The sequence below is a fragment of the Phoca vitulina genome, unplaced genomic scaffold (genome assembly GCF_004348235.1).
Source record: "Phoca vitulina isolate PV1807 unplaced genomic scaffold, GSC_HSeal_1.0 scaffold20, whole genome shotgun sequence".
NCBI classification, from domain to species: Eukaryota; Metazoa; Chordata; class Mammalia; order Carnivora; family Phocidae; genus Phoca; species Phoca vitulina.
The window spans coordinates 3364294-3382776 of NW_022589723.1; the positions used below are offsets into that span (position 1 = coordinate 3364294).

Consider the following 18483-nt stretch of genomic DNA (forward strand, 5'->3'; position numbering starts at 1 on the left):
GTGTGAAAGAGAGAAAGAGTGAGAAAGACAGAGAAAGAGCAAGACAGAGAACATGTGCCTATTGGCTGGAGGATAAATGATCAAGAAGTGATCCAGGTAAAGAGAAGAGGTGAAAGTCATGAATTATGTGTTGAATTGGAAAATCGCCTTTTTTTTTTTTCTTACAAATGCCGCATCACTTTAAATCATGATAAAGCAGCTGAAAAGGGGGTTATCTGATTCTACTCCTAAGCCCCATGAAATTTAACCAGTTTATCTCTCAAATTAGTTCCAATTTTGAAATTGGTATGGAAAGTTATCTTATTTAAATAGAAATCCTTATTAATGCCAGTCATCAAGTTCAGTTCTTATGCCATTTTCCACACTTCCCTTGACATCCTCCTGTCCTCTGTATGTACTGCAAGATAATGACAAGTCTAGTAATGTCTCACATTTCTTTATAAAACGAAAAGAACTTGGCTTACCCATTGAACCACGTTAATGGTTAATGGAACTGTGAAATTTGCTTTTCTTTGATCTTGATAACACTTACTGTACTTACTTCCTTTTTGTCTATTCCAACATGCACTATGATAGCTGTGCATATAAAATTTGGACTCCTGGGCGCCTGGGTGGCTCAGTGGGTTAAGCATCTGTCTTCGGGCTCAGGTCATGATTCCAGGGTCCTGGGATTGAGCCCCACATCGGGCTCCCTGCTCAGCGGAGAGCCTGCTTCTCCCCCTCCCTCTGCTCTTCCCCCTGCTTGTGTGCTCTCTCTCTCTCTCTCTCTCTGTCATATAAATAAATAAAATCTTTAAAAAAAAATTTGGACTCTTGAGAGTATACAGAGAAAATTTTGTATTATGCTTTTTTAAAGAAGATTTTATTTATTTGAGAGAGAGAGAGTATGAGTGGGGGGAGGGGCAGAGGGAGAAGCAGACTCCCCACTGAGCAGGGAGACTGAATTTGGGCTCCATCCCAGGACCCTGAGATCATGATCTGAGCTGAAGACAGATGTGTAACCAACTGAGCCACCCAGGTGCCTCTGTATTATGCTTTTAAAGCCTGGGAGAACATAGACTAGAACTGAGTTGTGTAAAAATAGTGAGAAATTTGCCTAGGAATTTTATTTAAATGCATTGGTATATTGCTGCTGACGTATTTTATTTGGTTTCCCTAAAATTCAGATAATTGCTTTTTTTTTTGCCCCCCTTTGAACGAGTTTCATGTTTTAAGTCTGCCTTTTCCGTCTGAAAAACCGAAGCTCTGTATGTACTCACCTGACTGAGTGCTGCGAGCCTCACATGGTCTCTTTAAACCTTGGTCTCTGGATTCTCCATGTATCATCTATGTTCCATGTGTGTATTTCAGGAAAGCATTTTCCTTATCTCTCCAGGATATACATGGACGTTTGTGGTTAAAATGACAATCCCATATGACACAATTAGAATTTTAAATGCAGTAGTCTTTGGCTAGAGAATGTTGAGGGAGTGTTAACATGAGGTTTCAGCTGGAATGGCCTAGTTATTTTTTCTCTTGCCTTTAGATTTTTATAGGCTTTAATTAAGCCATCTTGATTTATTATTCTCATTATTTCTAAATTGCTTTAAGAATTGCAGCTACTCTATAAATGTCCTGTAATAACATGTATCATAAACATCCCCCTCCGCCTATAGAAAGTAAATGACCTTGATTCTAGGAACAATTAAAACATTCCTTAAGAATATTTCATGATACTTTTTAAAGTGTTGAATGTGACAGTAGTGCTCTTTATACTTTTGTTTAAATCCCAAATTAAAATGATGTATAGGGGCGCCTGGGTGGCTCAGTTGGTTAAGCGTCTGCCTTGGGCTCAGGTCATGATCTCAGGGTCCTGGGATCAAGCCCCTCATCGGGCTCCCTGCTGAGCAGGGAGCCTGCTTCTCCCTCTGCCCCTGTCCCCACTCATACTCTCTCTCTCTCTTTTTCAAATAAATAAATAAAATCTTTTTAAAAATGATGTATAAAGTGGAGGCAATAGTGAATATATTTCAAAACTATGGAAATGTGATTCTCTCACCCACTGATCCCTGAAACTAACTGCACTCCACAATGACAGCCCCTATTTATTTATTCAGTTTTTTAAAGATTTTATTTATTTATTTGACAGATAGAGACATAGCAAGAGAGGGAACACAAGCAGGGGCAGTGGGAGAGGGAGAGGGAGAAGCAGGCTTCCCGCCGAGCAGGGAACCCTCCCGATGCCGGGCTCGATCCCAGGACCCTGGGATCATGACCTGAGCTGAAGGCAGACACTTAACCAACTGAGCCACCCAGGCACCCCAGGCCCTATTTATTGAGTGTCTTTGGTGATCAAGGAAGACTGGATTAGGAAAATGTGCACATTTAATCCTTAGAACAGTCCTATGAGTTAAATATTATTTTCCCCATTTTATAAATGTAGGTACTGGTTCATAGAAGTTCTTTAAGTGCCTAAGTGACACAGCTAGTATGTGACCAATAAGTAATATTTCATATTGAACCCAAATATGTCCCATTTCAAAACCATAGTTCTTGCCCCCCCCCTTGCCCTCTCTTTAACTGTGTTCAAGGATAGGATCATAGCTGTGACAATGCCTACCTTTCTTCTTTGCAATTTTAATGCATTTACATTTGTTTCCATATTTTTCTTTTAATATGACTAAATTGTGAGTATTAACTTAAAGGGATCATCGCTGATCAGATCAGGGCTCCTAATCTTTGTTTCCTTCCTGTCCTCAGCAAATTCCTTCTAGCTTCAGTAGCCATTGGTTCCAGTAATGAGGTGATATATTTTGCCTCCATTCTGACTTTTCAATGTGAAGGAGAACTGTTACAAAATACTAGCATTGTTTGACTTTGCGGTAATGAAAAGAATGAACTTTTAGAATCAGATTGATTTAGTTCAAATCCTGGCTTTGCCACTCATTGGTTGTATAATCTTAGAATTGACCTAATTTCTTTGAACCTCAGTATTAACATCTATAGCAGTGCTCAGTACAATCACTGCCGTATGTGGCTGTTTTTTTAGGATTTTATTTTATTTTATTTATTTTTAAAGGTTTTATTTTTAAGTAATTTCTACTCTCATCGTGGGGCTCAAACTCACAACCGCAAGGTCAAGAGTCTCATGCTGTACTGACTGAGCCAGCCAGGTGCCCCCATATGTGGCTATTAATTAAAGTTAAATAAAATTTAAAATTTAGTTTCTCAGGGTGCCTCGGTAGCTCAGTCAGTTAAGTGTCTGCCTTTGGCTCAGGTCATGACCCCAGGGTCTTGGGATCAAGCCCTGCATCGGGCTCTTGCTCAGTGGGGAGTATGCTTCTCCTTCTACTCTACCCCCTGCTCATGCTCTCTCTTTCTCTCTCTCTCTCTCTCTGTCTCTTAAATAAAAAAAAAATTAATTTCTTGGTCACACGAGCCACATTTTAAGTGCACAGAAGACACCTGTAGCTAGTATCTACTGTATTGGAGACAAAGATAGAGATCGTTTCAATCACTGCGGAAACTGGCAGTGGGCAGCATTCATCTACAAAATGGGATTAATGATGCCTTTTCATAGAGTTGTGGGGGGGTTAGGGAAAGTACAAGAAAACTCCCATAAGAACCTAGCGTGATGCCCACTTGGGACAACAATGACACCCTACAAAATGCTACTTCTCTCCCCCTTCTTCCCTCATGCATGTTCTTTTCATCTACCTTCATTTTGTTTTAGGTAAATCCATACCTTCCCTAATTTTTCAATTGCCTCCTTTAAGTATAAAAAAAAATTTAAAAATAATACCTGGATCTTTGGTGTTTGAATTAATATTCTCAAGATAACTTGTACCTAAAAGAAATTAAGGAAGGAAAAGAAAAAGATACGCAGCTATAGCATAGCCAACGGCTGTCTAGTTTTTATTCTTTGGGAAGAAGGAGACTATAAGCAGCAATAGGTATATATGGTTTATTAGATTCCAGATCTTCATCTAAAACTTTAACCGCAATGAAATGCTTTCTTTATGGACTCCATACTTTCTGGAGTGATTGTCCATGTGGAGCATAAATATTTATTTTAGAAAAGCTCAAAAACCTTCAGAAACATGTCCCAGGAAATTCTGTACCTTAAAGAATGCTCATTTTCTCCCTCCCTTACCCTCCAGCTTCACAAGTGAGTCTCAGCCTTTCCTTCTCCCCCTTACATTATTTTATTTTGTCACGGACATTGAATCCATTTCCAGAGAACCTTGGGTACTGTTTGGTGGAATTAATCTTTGAAATATTTGATAGTAAGATCCTAATGTAATAACTATTTTCAGGCTTGATTTTTGTATTTGTAAGAGTAAGGAAATTTTAAATGAACTAACACCTTTGACGCCTAATGCATTGGCCTAAAAACAAAACAAGAAAATGGTCAGTGCTGTGCTGTTGCTGACCTGGGCACTTTCCAGACTGGCCACTGTCTGGGAGTACCCCTTCCCCACAAGTGGGGGGAAGTCACGGTGCTAAGGGACCATACTCTGAGGTTCAGCAGCAACATGTGTCAATAGACTCTTGAGAAAAGGATTTTCTGGAGAAAAATCTAAATTCATGGATTATTTTTTTTCTGAAATGATTGAGTTGCTTTAAAAATCATCTTGGAGGGGGCGCCTGAGTTGCTCCGTCCGTTAAGCATCGGACTTGGTTTCAGCTCAGGTGATGATCTCAGGGTTGTGAGATCAAGTCCCAGGTTGGGCCCCATGCTCACCGGGGAGTCTGCTTGGAATTCTCTCCCTCTGCCCCTCCCCCAACTCACACATGCACATCCATGTTCTCTCTCTCTCTCAAATAAATAAATAAAATCTTTTTAAAAAATCATCTTGGGGCACAGGAAAAGTAATAAAGAACGTGATGAACTTTGTCTCCTACAGTGGCCATCTGGGAGAATTTTAGAGTAATTTACTCCCTTTAGGTGATACAGGTGGACAAAACAAATCCAGAGAGTCTTGGCCCTGAAACACCCCAAGGGATCCCTTGAAAGAGTTTTCTTTGACACTCTATTCACTCTTGGCACAGCTGTGGCATGGTTAGGTGTTGTATTTAGTAGGCATGATCCTGTTCAAACCAAAAGGCCCCTCTGCCCAAGTGCATTGGTAGAAGGAATTGGGAGGGGCAGCTTCCTGCTTGGGCTGTCATCTCATCAGTAAATACTTGTTTCGTATTGACAAGGTTAAAAAAAATCTCTTAGATGCTGGTTGATGGCTCTAAGAAGGTTGTTGCTTTGCTAAGAAAATATATTACACCGATATACTACCTACTATGTGCCAGGCATTGGTGAGAGTGCCAAACATATTAGCTCACTTAATGCTCCTAACAACCCATGAGGTAGGTACTTTTCTTATTCCCCGTATCCTGGTGAGGAAGCTGAGGCATAGGTTGCTTGCCCAACGTCAAGCTTCTTGAAGGAGCAGAGTAGGATGTGAACTCAAGATTCAAGGCTGGGATCTTAACAGTACACACTGCCCTGGGGGTTCCTGATCATTGAAAGACCACAGACACACTGCTCTCTTATTTGCTTCCATCCTCACAAGTATGCCCCAGCCTCTCTTTTTAACTTTCAGTCTTCTGGTTTGTTACCAATATTCAACCCATTTCCTCTGAAGATTTGATACTGCTCACTGGAACCAGTCTTAGAAACATTTTACACTAAGACTGCTCAGTGGAAAAAAGCCGCAATCACTGAGACCTGCCCTTGCAATAGGGTCATGCAGCCTGTTGTTTTTTTAAAAGACAATTAGTAAAAACAGTTGCCGGCTTCTCATAGGCTGACGCAGCGGGGCTGTTATAAGTGTTGTGTCAGTGGGCAGAGGGAAGCCGCACCTTGAAGGCAAGGAAGATGCTACAAACCTGAAATAGAAAGGGAAGCTTAAGGAGGTCTCGGACTTTGTCTTTTATTTGGTCTCATGACTCCATTTTGAAGATGTGGAAAACAAACATAAGGAGGATGCTGTTTAGGAAGAAGGTAGGCTCGTAGGCCAGGGGCAGTGGGGAGATGGGAGGTGAACAGGAGTTGGGATACCTTGTTTCCCATCTTGTTGCTGCACTTGAGCAGGGTGAACTAGTACCAGTTCCTTAGCTTCGCTTGACTTCAGATGGCTTCATCTTTAAAACAAGAATGTTGGGGCGCCTGGGTGGCTCAATTGGTTAAGCGTCTGCCTTCGGCTCAGGTTATGATCCCAGGGTCCTGGGATCGAGCCCCACATCGGGCTCCTAGCTCAGTGAGAAGTCTGCTTCTCCCTCTGCCTCTGCCTGCTTGCCACTCCCACTGCTTGTGCTCTCTCTCTCACTATCTCTGTGTGTCAAATAAATAAAATCTTAAGAAAAAAGAATACTATCATAATTTAAAAAAATAAAAAATAAAACAAGAATGTTGAAGTAGTTGATTTCTTTTTTTTAAGATTTTTTTTTTAAAACATTTTATTTATTTATTTGACAGAGATACAGCGAGAGAGGGAACACAAGCAGGGGGAGCGGGAGAGGGAGAAGCAGGCTTCCCGCTGAGCAGGGAGCCCGATGCGGGGCTTGATCCCAGGACCCTGGGATCATGACCTGAGCTGAAGGCAGACACTTAACCAGAGTCACCCAGGTGCCCCGAAGTAGTTGATTTTTAATATTTCTGAAGTCCTGTTCAGCTTCCCAGCACTTTGATTCTACCCCCATTCTTCCATAATCCTAATCTCCTTCCATAGGATGTCGTTAATTTAACAAGTGTCTTTGAGTGCTTGTGATGTCATAATTTCCTCAGGTCTCACCATTGGTATCAGACTTCATGTACTAAGTAAAAACCCCAAACCGCATTTCCACCCATTATACCACTCACATCTATATCCATAGTTTACTTACTCTCCCCAGTCCACTGGTCTAAACTTGTCCTCCACAGCAATAGTTTCTACATCCTTACTCACCCTTAGTAATTTTAGCTCCCTTCTACTTTCTTCAAGTAATCATCACATGAAGCTAGTTGAACCACTTTAGAAGCTGGAAGCGATTAGTCATTAAAAACAGGCCCAGAACTTGAAGTAAATTAGGTAAGAGAAACAGGAGGAGACTCATGTAGCCTAACACTGTGAAATTAATCTCACTTGCTTTACTTTTCCCTTGCCTTTCTGGGGTTTTATGAGAATGTAGGGGAGGAATTATCTAAACTGAATGATGTGGGGGAGGGCTGTAAAGAGTAGAGGTTGGGAGGACTTTAGGAGGTTTTTCTTTTAGGCAATGTCCAATTTCTGCAAATTGACTTAGTACTTTTTAATGCTGATTCCTCTAATCTTATGAGAGCCAAGAAAGTTCTACTGACGCTCTCAGGCAATGGGCCTTTTTTCTTGCAATCACTCTTGCAGGCTTATTTCACCAGGTGTCAGTTTGTTGGGCTGATGTTCTTATTGTCGTGAAGTACAGGTGCCTTCCACTTTAGTCTGAGAGGATGGTGAGATAAGAGAAACACTAGCAGTGAATTCTCCACACAAATAGTGTCCAGTTTTTGAGTAGCTGGATACCAGTTGTTTTTCTTTTTTTTTTTTTGAGATTTTATTTATTTATTTGAAAGAGTGAGCACAAGCGAGGGGGAGGCGCAGAAGGAGAGGGAGAAGCAGGCTCCCCGCTAAGCAGGGAGCCCAATGTGGGACTTGATCCCAGGACCCTGAGATCATGACCTGAGCGGAAGGCAGATGCTTAACTAACTGAGCCACCCAGGTGCCCCTGGGTACAAATTGTTTTTAACAAATAGTTACAAAGAACATCACATGGGTCAAATACTACATGTTTTAACTTAGTTGTCTAAGGTGGGTCACTTTATCTGGCCTCTTGCACAGATATAGCTATTATAGGGCTTAAGGGTCTTGACACTAGAACTGTCAAGGAGCGTGAGTTTCCTGTCCTCTTCTAGCTGGACTAAGAATCAGATAGACAGGAAACAGACTAACAGGAAAAAATCAAATTTAATTTCATACATACAGAGAATCCACAAAGACATGGAAATTCCAAAGATAGGCAAAATGGGGTATATATGTTATCCTAAACTAAGGAGAAAGGGGTAGGGGTCTGGGACTTCGGAAGGGAAGGAATGCAATTCACAGGGCAATAAGAGCGGATGTTTGGTAACTAGATGTTTGTCCTGCCATACAGATGGGTCACTCATAAAATTTATCACTGGTAATAGCCATTTTTCTGGGGAAGACCCCCAATTCAGATTCTTCTGTGTGGCTAAGGGAGGGGTAAAAGCTTCTCTTGAGCCTGCAAGGTCTCAATTGCCTTCAACACAAAATAATCTTCTTGCCATGGTGGCCCATCTTGGGGTGGCCTGCCCTTGATACATACAGAACAAAAGAGATTCAGGGGAGGTTGTAAAGGAGAAAGTCTTGGCTGGTACTGGTTTTGTGTAGTAGATATTTAATAAGTATGTATCATAGAATAAGACACTGAGATAAGTGATGTCCAGGAGAAGTTATTATTTTTCCCCCTGAAAATGTTAAAGCATTAAAAAATTCATTTTTCAAGACCAATCAACTGAGATCAAATTTGCAGGCTTCTTAAATATCCTAGAAGAGAGCACAGGCAGTAATGTCTCTGATGTTGGCCATAACAGTGTATCTCTAGATATGTCTCCTAAGGCAAGGGACATAAAAGCAAAAATAAACTATTGGGACTATGTCAAAATAAAAAGTTTCTGCACAGTGAAAGAGACAATCAATAAAACTAAAAGACAACCTACTGAATGGGAGGAGATATTTGCAAATGACATACCCAATAAAAGGTTGATATCCAAAACATATAAAGAGCTTATACAACTCAACACCAAAAAACCCAAATAATCTGATTAAAAATGCACAGAACACATGAACAGACATTTCTCCAAAGAAGATACAGATGGCCAAAAGACACACAAAAAGATGCTCAACATCGCTCATCAGCAGGGAAATGCAAATCAAAACTACAATGAGATACCACCTCACACTTGTCAGAATGGCTAAAATCAACAATACAAGAAACAAGAAGTGTTGGCGAGGATGTGGAGAAAAGAAACCCTCTTGAACTGTTGGTGGGAATGCAAATTGGTATAGCCTCGGAGAAAACAGTATGGAGGTTCCCCAAAAAGTTAAAAATAGAACTACCCTACAATCCAGGAATCGCACCACTGGGTATTTTCCCCCAAATATAAAAACACTAACTCAAAGGGATGCACGCATCCCTATGTTTATCACAACATTATTTACAATAGCCAAGATATGAAAGCAGCCCTAGTGTGCATCGACAGATTAATGGGTAAAGAAGTGGGGTGTGTGCCTGTGTATATAATTTATTTATTTATATTTATAAATATATATACCACTTTTTTTACATTTTTTAAATTTTATGTTATGTTAATCACCATACATCATTAGTTTTTTTTTTATGTTTTATTAATTTATTCATGAGAGTCAGAGAGAGAGAGAGGCAGAGGCAGAGGGAGAATCAGGCTCCCCGCCTAGCAGGGAGCCTGATGCGGGACTCGATCCCAGAACCCTGGGATCATGACCTGAGCCGAAGGCAGACGCTTAACCATCTGAGCCACCCAGGTGCCCCACATCATTAGTTTTTGATGTAGTGTTCCATGATTCATTGTTTGCATATATCAGCCAGTGCTCCATGCAGTACATGCCCTCTTTAATACCCATCACCAGGCTAACCCATCCCCCCACCCCCCTCCCCTCGAGAACCCTCAGTTTGTTTCTCAGAGTCCATAGTGTCTCATGGTTCGTCCCCCCCTCCGATTTTCCCCACTTCATTTTTCCCTTCCTACTATCTTCTTTTTTCTTTTTTAACATATAATGTATTATTTGTTTCAGAGGTACAGGTCTGTGATTCAACAGTCTAACACAATTCACAGCACTCACCGTAGCACATACCCTCCCCAATGTCTATCACCCAGCTACCCCATCCCTCCCACCCCCCACCACTCCAGCAACCCTCAGTTCGTTTCCTGAGATTAAGAATTCCTCATATCAGTGAGATCATATGATACATGTCTTTCTCTGATTGACTTATTTCACTCAGCATAATATCTTCCAGTTCCATCCACGTCATTGCAAATGGCAAGATTTTGGGTTTTTTTTTTTTTGATGGCTGCATAATATTCCATTGTAGATCTATACCACATCTTCTTTATCCATTCATCTGTTGATGGACATCTTGGCTCTTTCCATAGTTTGCCTATTGTGGACATTGCTGCTATAAACATCAGGGTGCACGTACCCCTTCGGATCCCTACATTTGTATCTTTGGGGTAAATACCCAGTAGTGTAATTGCTGGGTCGTAGGGCAGCTCTATTTTCAACTTTTTGAGGAACCTCCACACTGTTTTCCATAGTGGCTGCACCAGCTTGCATTCCCACCAACAGTGTAGGAGGGTTCCCCTTTCTTCACATCCTCGCCAATATCTGTCGTTTCCTGACTTGTTAATTTTAGCCATTCTGACTGGTGTGAGGTGGTATCTCATTGAGGTTTTGATTTGAATTTCCCTGATGCCAAGCAATGTTGAGCACTTTTTCATGTGTCTGTTGGCCATTTGGATGTCTTCTTTGGAAAAATGTCTGTTGATGTCTTCTGCCCATTTCTTGATTGGATCATTTGTTCTTTGGGTGTTGAGTTTGATAAGTTCTTTATAGATTTTGGATACTAGCCCTTTATCTGATATGTCATTTGCAAATATCTGCTCCCATTCTGTCGGTTGTCTTTTGGTTTTGTTGAGTGTTTCTTTTGCTGTGCAGAAGCTTTTTATCTTGATGAAGTCTCAATAGTTCATTTTTGCCCTTGCTTCCCTTGCCTTTGGCGATGTTTCTAGGAAGAAGTTGCTGTGGCTGAGGTCGAAGAGGTTGCTGCCTGTGTTCTCCTTTAGGATTTTGATGGACTCCTGTCTCACATTGAGGTTTTTCCACCATTTTGAGTCTATTTTTGTGTGTGGTGTAAAGAAATGGTCCAGTTTCATTCTTCTGCATGTGGCTGTCCATTTTTCCCAACACCATTTGTTGAAGAGACTGTCTTTTTTCCATTGGGCATTCTTTCCTGCTTTGTCAAAGATTAGTTGACCATAGAGTTGAGGGTCCATTTCTGGGCTCTCTATTCTGTTCCATTGATCTATGTGTCTGTTTTTGTGCCAGTACCATACTGTCTTGATGATGACAGCTTTGTAATAGAGCTTGAAGTCCGGAATTGTGATGCCGCCAGCTTTGCTTTGCTTTTTCAACATTCCTCTGGCTATTCGGGGTCTTTTCTGGTTCCATACAAATTTTAGGATTATTTGTTCCATTTCTTTGAAAAAAGTGGATGGTATTTTGATAGGGATTGCTTTAAATGTGTAGATTGCTCTAGGTAGCATTGACATCTTCACAGTATTTGTTCTTCCAATCCATGAGCATGGAACGTTTTTCCATTTCTTTGTGTCTTCCTCAATTTCTTTCATGAGTATTTTATAGTTTTCTGAGTACAGATTCTTTGCCTCTTTGGTTCGATTTATTCCTAATTATCTTATGGTTTTGGGTGCAATTGTAAATGGGATCGACTCCTTAATTTCTCTTTCTTCTGACTTGTTGTTGGTGTATAGGAATGCCACTGATTTCTGTGCATTGATTTTATATCCTGCCACTTGACTGAATTCCTGTATGAGTTCTAGCAGTTTTGGGGTGGGCTCTTTTGGAGTTTTCCACATAAAGTATCATATCATCTGCAAAGAGTGAGAGTTGGACTTCTTCTTTGCCGATTCAGATGCCTTTTATTTCTTTTTGTTGTCTGATTGCTGGGGCTAGGACTTCTAGTACTATGTTGAATAGCAGTGGTGATAGTGGACATCCCTGCCGTGTTCCTGACCTCAGAGGGAAAGCTCTCAGTTTTTCCTCATGGAGAATGATATTCACTGTGGGTTTTTCATAGATGGCATTTATGATATTGAGGTGTGTACCCTCTATCCCTAGAGTTTTGATCAAGAAAGGATGCTGTACTTTGTCAAATGCTTTTTCTGCATTTATTGAGAGGATCATATGGTTCTTGTTCTTTCTTTTATTAATGTATTGTATCACATTGATTGATTTGTGGATGTTGAACCAACCTTGCAGCCCAAGGATAAATTCCACTTGGTCGTGGTGAATAATCCTTTTAATGTACTGTTGGATCCGACTGGCTAGTATTTTGGTGAGAATTTTTGCATCCATGTTCATCAGGGATATTGGTCTGTAATTCTCCTTTTTGATGGGGTCTTTGTCTGGTTTTGGGATCAAGGTAATGGTGGCCTCATAAAATGAGTTTGGAAGTTTTCCTTCCATTTCTATTTTTTGGAACAGTTTCAGAAGAATGGGTATTAATTCTTCTTTTAATGTTTGGTAGAATTCCCCTGGGAAGCCGTCTGGCCCTGGGCTTTTGTTTGTTGGGAGATTTTTGATGAGTGCTTCAATTTCCTTAGTGGTTATAGGTCTGTTCAGGTTTTCTATTTCTTCCTGGTTCAGTTTTGGTAGTTTATACATCTCTAGGAATGCATCCATTTCTTCCAGATTATCTAATTTGCTGGCATATAGTTGCTCATAATATGTTCTTATAATTGTTTGTATTTCTTTGGTGTTGGTTGTGATCTCTCCTCTTTCATGCATGATTTTATTTATTTGGGTCATTTCTCTTTTCTTTTTGATAAGTCTGGCCAGGGGTTTCTCAATCTTGTTAATTCTTTCAAAGAACCAGCTCCTAGTTTGTTGATCTGTTCTACTGTTCTTTTGGTTTCTATTTCATTGATTTCTGCTCTGATCTTTATTATTTCTCTTCTCCCGCTGGGTTTAGGCTTTATTTGCTGTTCTTTCTCCAGCTCCTTTAGGTGTTAGGGTTAGGTTGTGTATTTGAGACCTTTCTTGTTTCTTGAGAAAGGCTTGTATTGCTATATACTTTCCTCTTAGGACTGCCTTTGCTGCATCCGAAAGATTTTGAACAGCTGTGTGTTCATTTTGTTTCCATGAATTTTTAAAATTCTTCTTTAATTTCCTGGTTGACCCATTCATTCTTTAGTAGGATGCTCTTTAGCCTCCATGTATTTGAGTTCTTTCCGACTTTCCTCTTGTGATTGAGTTCTAGTTTCAAAGCATTGTGGTCTGAAAATATGCAGGGAATGATCCCAATCTTTTGGTACTGGTTGAGACCTGATTTGTGACCCAGGATGTGATCGATTCTGGAGAATGTTCCATGGGCACTAGAGAAGAATGTGTATTCCGTTGCTTTGGGATGCAGTGTTCTGAATATGTCTGTGAAGTCCATCTGGTCCAGTGTGTCATTTAAAGTCTTTATTTCCTTGTTGATCGTTTGCTTAGATGATCTGTCCATTTCAGTGAGGGGGGTGTTAAAGTCCCCTACGTATTGTTGTCGATATGTTTCTTTGCTTCTGTTATTAATTGGCTTATATAATTGGCTGATCCTATGTTAGCGGCATAGATATACCACTTTTTTTATCTATTAATATATATGGTATAGATATATATATAAAATATATATTTTGTGGTATATATACCATATATATGGTGTATACATAGGTAAATATAAATATTCTGTTATATGTATATTTCAGCCCTAGAAAAGCATGAAATTTTGTCATTTGCAACAACCTGGATAGAGCTAGAGAGTACAATGCTAAACAAAATAAGTCTGTTAGAGAAAGACAAATACCATATGATTTCCCTCATATGGAATTTAAGAAACAAAACAAATGAGCAAAGGAAAGAGAGAGACACAGAGAGAGAGAAACATAAACTAAGAAACAGCCTCTTAACTATAGAGAATAAACTGTTGGTAACCAGAAGGGAGATGGGTGGGAGGATGGGGGAAACAGTGGATGGGGATTAAAGAGTACACTTGTCATGATGAAAAATCAAGTAAAGTGATTTAAAACATTTGCAGCCTTCTTATTTGAACATTATGGTCAAACATTTTTCAATTCCTTAAATGACCAGCAATAGTAACATTTCTCATAGTGTGAGAGAGTCTATATTCAAAGATCTATTTGAATTACCATGATGTTCTTTCTTACTCACCTTCTTATTTAGATAGTCCCTGCTTGCTTTCATTCAGAATTGTTTTAGGGTCCACCTATTGCTATTCTGACTGAGTTTAGAGTATGAAGTACTTACAGTGTAAGAACAAAGTGTCACCTCTTTCTTGGCTGATTTCCCCTCTTAAACTTCATGTTTCATGAACGTGGAGGGCTGGAGTTTTCTTCATCTTATATCCCTAGAGCCTCGTACATAGTTGGTGTGTAAAAACGATGGTTGGATGTATACATCTTTGTAATAGGATTATGTTTCATAAATGGAGGAGAATTGTATGGGGAGAGCCTCTTACTGTGTTTCAGTCTAGAGGACTCTGTGTCTTATTTGGAACTAGTACACAAGCCAGCTCAGAAACTTATTCTGGAAATCAATAATTTGTTAGGTCTGAGAAAATGGAGCCTTTCAGTTAAAAAGGATGACACAAAATAGGTGTCACATCTCTTCCTCACACTCCTGTGTTGGATGCTCTGTGTAGGGCTTAAGAAGACAGATCTTATGATCTGGTGTGGTGATTCCTTTTTTCCTCAGACTTGAAGAAGCAGAAGAAGTCTGATTTTTATCGGTGGGCATTTCCTCTGGACAGGAAACTGTTCGAAGACTTAAATGGTGCCGATAAAGTTTTCTGTGTGTCATCATGGCCTTTTGATTAAGTGTGCCCTAATTAGTAATCCCAAACCCACGAGCCTCAGGAGCAAGTGGGAAAGTCTCCATTTAGACACAAGGTCAAATCAGGGACCGGAAGTGACCTCTTAACTTTCCCCTAGGGGTTGGTAGGATATTATAATATGTACTCTTTTGTGTGTGAGGGTTCCTTTTGAATGCATTGCTAGAAATGTGTTGCAATCAGAATTTCTCAGTATTAATACTTTTGGGGGAACATGATTCAAGTCATCAGTGTGATATTCACAGCCATTCCCTGATGCAGACCAACTAAGATTGTTGTTTTGCTTGTGGCTACAGCTTCTCTTTTGCAGAATAAATTGCTGTTTGTGTTTAACACTTGGGCTCCATCTTCTTGCAGCTTTGCTCAGAGAGCTGGTGATTACTTTTAAGCCAGTTTGACTGTCCTGATCCAGCGCAGTAACTTGTCCATCACGGGTGCTTGCTAAATGCCTGCTGACTGGACAGGATTTGAAAAACACTGAGACCTTCAGGTAGAACAGGAAGCTGTCCCAAGAGGCAGCTAGCTATGCAGCTAGGAAACAGAGCTATAATTTTTCCACGTCCTTGGTTGCCAGGTTCCCAGCATATAATCAGAGTGTTGGAAACTACCTTGAGCTGATGTTTGGTGGTGATTTCGTCCGTCCTGTTCTTGTTTTAGGCAAATTGGGTCTGTGATAGAAACCTGACTGACAGAGACCTTTCAGATGTCTTGCTCTTTAGGGGAATGTGGCTCCTTGGGGACCTTTGCTGAATTGCTTTGCCTAACAAGGCAGGTTGTGTGTTACCTTGTAGCAAGCCAGGTTTCACTTGGTCGGATCGCTGAAGCAGAGAGGGGTGCCCTTCGGCCACCAGGATTCCTAAGAAAACCAGGAAGTTAGAGCTGCTGAGCAGAAGCCTGAGGTTGGCACAGAGCGTGTGGAGGGTAATCATTCCTGCCGGGCCGGGGCTGTTTACTCTGCCGGCCTAAGGCTGGTGGACACTGGGCGTGGTGGGCGTGCTAGCCTCAGTACCTGTTTGTAGAACAGTGAGACACCAGGGCAGAGCTAAAACAGCAGTAATCTGAAACCAGTCCTGTTGGTTCCCCCTCACCCCCTGGCCCGGCAGCTAAAATCTGCATTCCAGATGAGACCTGCAGGGAAGCGGAAGAAAGCATTAAAAAAAAAAAAAAAAGCTTCAAGAGCAGTAAATTACTGCTTTTGAGAGTTCTGGGCATTTTGAAATCATCTATTTCTTTACTTGCTTTTCTTTGCTTTGAGTTTTGTAAGTGACTGTTGATCTGTGTGTGCTGCTAGGTTTTTTGGCTTGGATGGCGCCCAGGCTTCCGACCAAAATTTAGATGGCAAAAGGGAGCTCCTCAAAAGCGTTTCAGTCAATTTCTGCTGATTCACTTTTGAATTTCTTGGGCTGCTGGGCGAAGGGGGGTGGGGTGTGGGGGGGTCAAGGGCTGTCAGGATCTGCTTGCCGGCTCAGCACGCTCTGGAGCCTCCCTTGCTCACCAATGAGGAAGTTGAAAGCTACCGGGAGGCACTGGGGCGGAGCTCACAGCGAAGTCCTGGGCCGGGATGACTGGGGGCAGGCTGACTTTCCCTCCGACAAAAACCCTTTTGTCCACGGGAATAAATACGGAAGTCCCAGAGGAGCAGCCTCCCTAGTTCGTGTGTAGTAAGGTGTGCAGCCTCAGCGGCGTCTGGGCATAAAGCTCCGCGGACTTCTCACAGCTGGCCCGGGGCGTACCATCCTCGCCCACACCCCGGAAGGAGGGCCCAGTAAGTGACCTGAAAGAGGCCAAGTGTGCTTGCTCTGCGGCTGAGTCAGGCTGCCGGGTCCTGTTGCTCCCTGTCCTGTAAGTTCAGAGCCGATGGTGTGGATAAACTGAGGGAGCAGGGAAAAGTGACAAAAGTCGGAACCTGCACCGAGGGCATTGCCGAGACATGGAGGACGCTGGAGACTCTCTGAATGGCAGTGATGATGTCTCGGAACCAGAAAAACCTGAAGCCAGACTTGAAGTGGCTCAGTCGATCCTGAGCAAGTTCTCTATGAAAACTTTGTTTGGGTTTACAAGTAAGTTGGACTCTGTGAAGCCTGATGAGAAAGACGCCGTACTGAAGGCATTCCACAGTTTAGTTGTGGATCCAGTACCTCAGCGGGATGATCCCAGCCAGGGCTCGGATTGGCAGGCGGCAGAGGCACGGGTTCTACCTGACCTTGGAAATGATGGCAAGACTGCAGGGGTGGAGCCGGAGTCAGAGGGAAATCAGGGAATAGCAGGTGCAGGGATTTCTCTCCCTGGGCAAGAGCTGCTCCCACTCAGTACTCAGAGTGCGGACAGAGACGATGTCATTTTGGTCCGTGGGACCCTTGTGAACACCACCAGTGATTCCGACTCTGATGATGGTGGCCAGCAGCCAGAAGAGGGAAGCAACACCAGCCGCCCACAGTCCCCCAGTGTTTTAACTGAGCCATCTCAGGATCCCAAAGAAAAGCCACGTGACTGTAGGGAAAATAGCACCACTGGGGAAAGGGATGATGCAGAGCTCTGTGCAGAAGGTCCTCAGAGGACTCCATCTGAGATAAGTAGCAAACCGCAACTTGGTGATGGTAGCCTTCAGACAGAGCACAGCCCCACCCAAGGACAAGCTACAGAAGAAAGTTCCCCAGTCCTCCCCGCGGTAACAGACCAGAACTTGAGTGTCGGTGTCACCGAGAATGCCTCGTCTAAAAAAGAAGTCCCCGGAGAGAAGTCATTGCAGCTTCCAGCCTTTTTTAGCGGGCTTCGTGTGCTCAAGAAGGGGGCTACAGGTGAGGGAGGGAAGACCATCACTGAAATTAAACCAAAGGATGGCGACCTGGCTTTGCTCAAATTGACACAGCCTGTTCAGAAGTCCTTAGCGCAGGCAGGGCCTCAGACAGTGAAGACTGGGGAGAAGACAACTGACCCGAAGGCCACTCCCACTCTCCTGGAGCAGCTCTCTCAGCTGTTCATCCTTGACATCCCCAAAGCGGAAGTGAAGGCAGAAGACCCCGAGCAGCCCAGGAAGGAGGAGATGGGCTGCAGTGCTGCCCAGGAGAGCCAGAGTGGCCCCAGTGGAGCCCAGACCCGGGGTGGAGAGGTCAAGCCAAAGCCTCCAGAGACAGCCCTCGAGGCCTTTAAAGCCATATTCGTTCGCCCCCCCAAAAAGGGGACCACAGCTGACACCTCTGAGCTGGAAGCTCTCAAGCGTAAGATGAAGCATGAGAAGGAGTCCCTAAGAGCTGTGTTTGAAAGATCCAGGTCAAGGCCAGGGGACGGCTCCTCTGATTCCAAAAGCGTATGTAGAATTGGGTTTGGGGTTTTGTCGTAAGATGCAATGCTGCTGTATTTCTTTTTCAGGTTTCCTGTCGAAGTGAATCCCAGTTACCTATTGTTAGTGAGTCTCTTCTAGGTGAAAGAGGATTATGATCAAATCGTCCTCGCAAGGAGTATGGAGTTAAACTACCAATTTCTGTCTTCCTTATATTTTTCTGGAGTGTCGTAAGAGGGATATGCATAAAGATGTGAGGACAGAAAGGGAAAACTGTCACTCTGAGTTTAAACATTAATAGTAGATGTTCTTTTCTTTTTTAAGATTTTATTTATTTATTTGAGAGAGAGAGAGAATATGAGAGAACACAGTGGTGGAGAGGGAGAAGCAGGGAGCCTGATGTGGGGCTCAATCCCAGAACTCTGGGATCATGACCTGAGCCGAAGGCAGCCTCTTAAATGACTGAGCCACCC

At 42.3% G+C, this 18483-nt stretch overlaps 1 protein-coding gene across 5 annotated transcripts in view; it reads left to right on the plus strand.

Annotated features, from left to right (window-relative positions):
- Positions 1 to 18483, plus strand: part of FMN1 (formin 1) — a 418828-nt gene that overhangs the window by 121343 nt on the left and 279002 nt on the right. Inside the window, exon 1 of one of the 5 annotated variants that reach the window (XM_032417341.1) lies at positions 16218 to 18037. The exons of the other annotated variants lie outside the window; for them this stretch is intronic. Within the exon in view, the coding sequence (XP_032273232.1) occupies positions 16661 to 18037 (1377 nt within the window). The 5' untranslated portion in view covers positions 16218 to 16660. Of the gene's footprint in view, positions 1 to 16217; positions 18038 to 18483 lie in introns of those variants that run through there. 5 annotated transcript variants of the gene reach the window in all.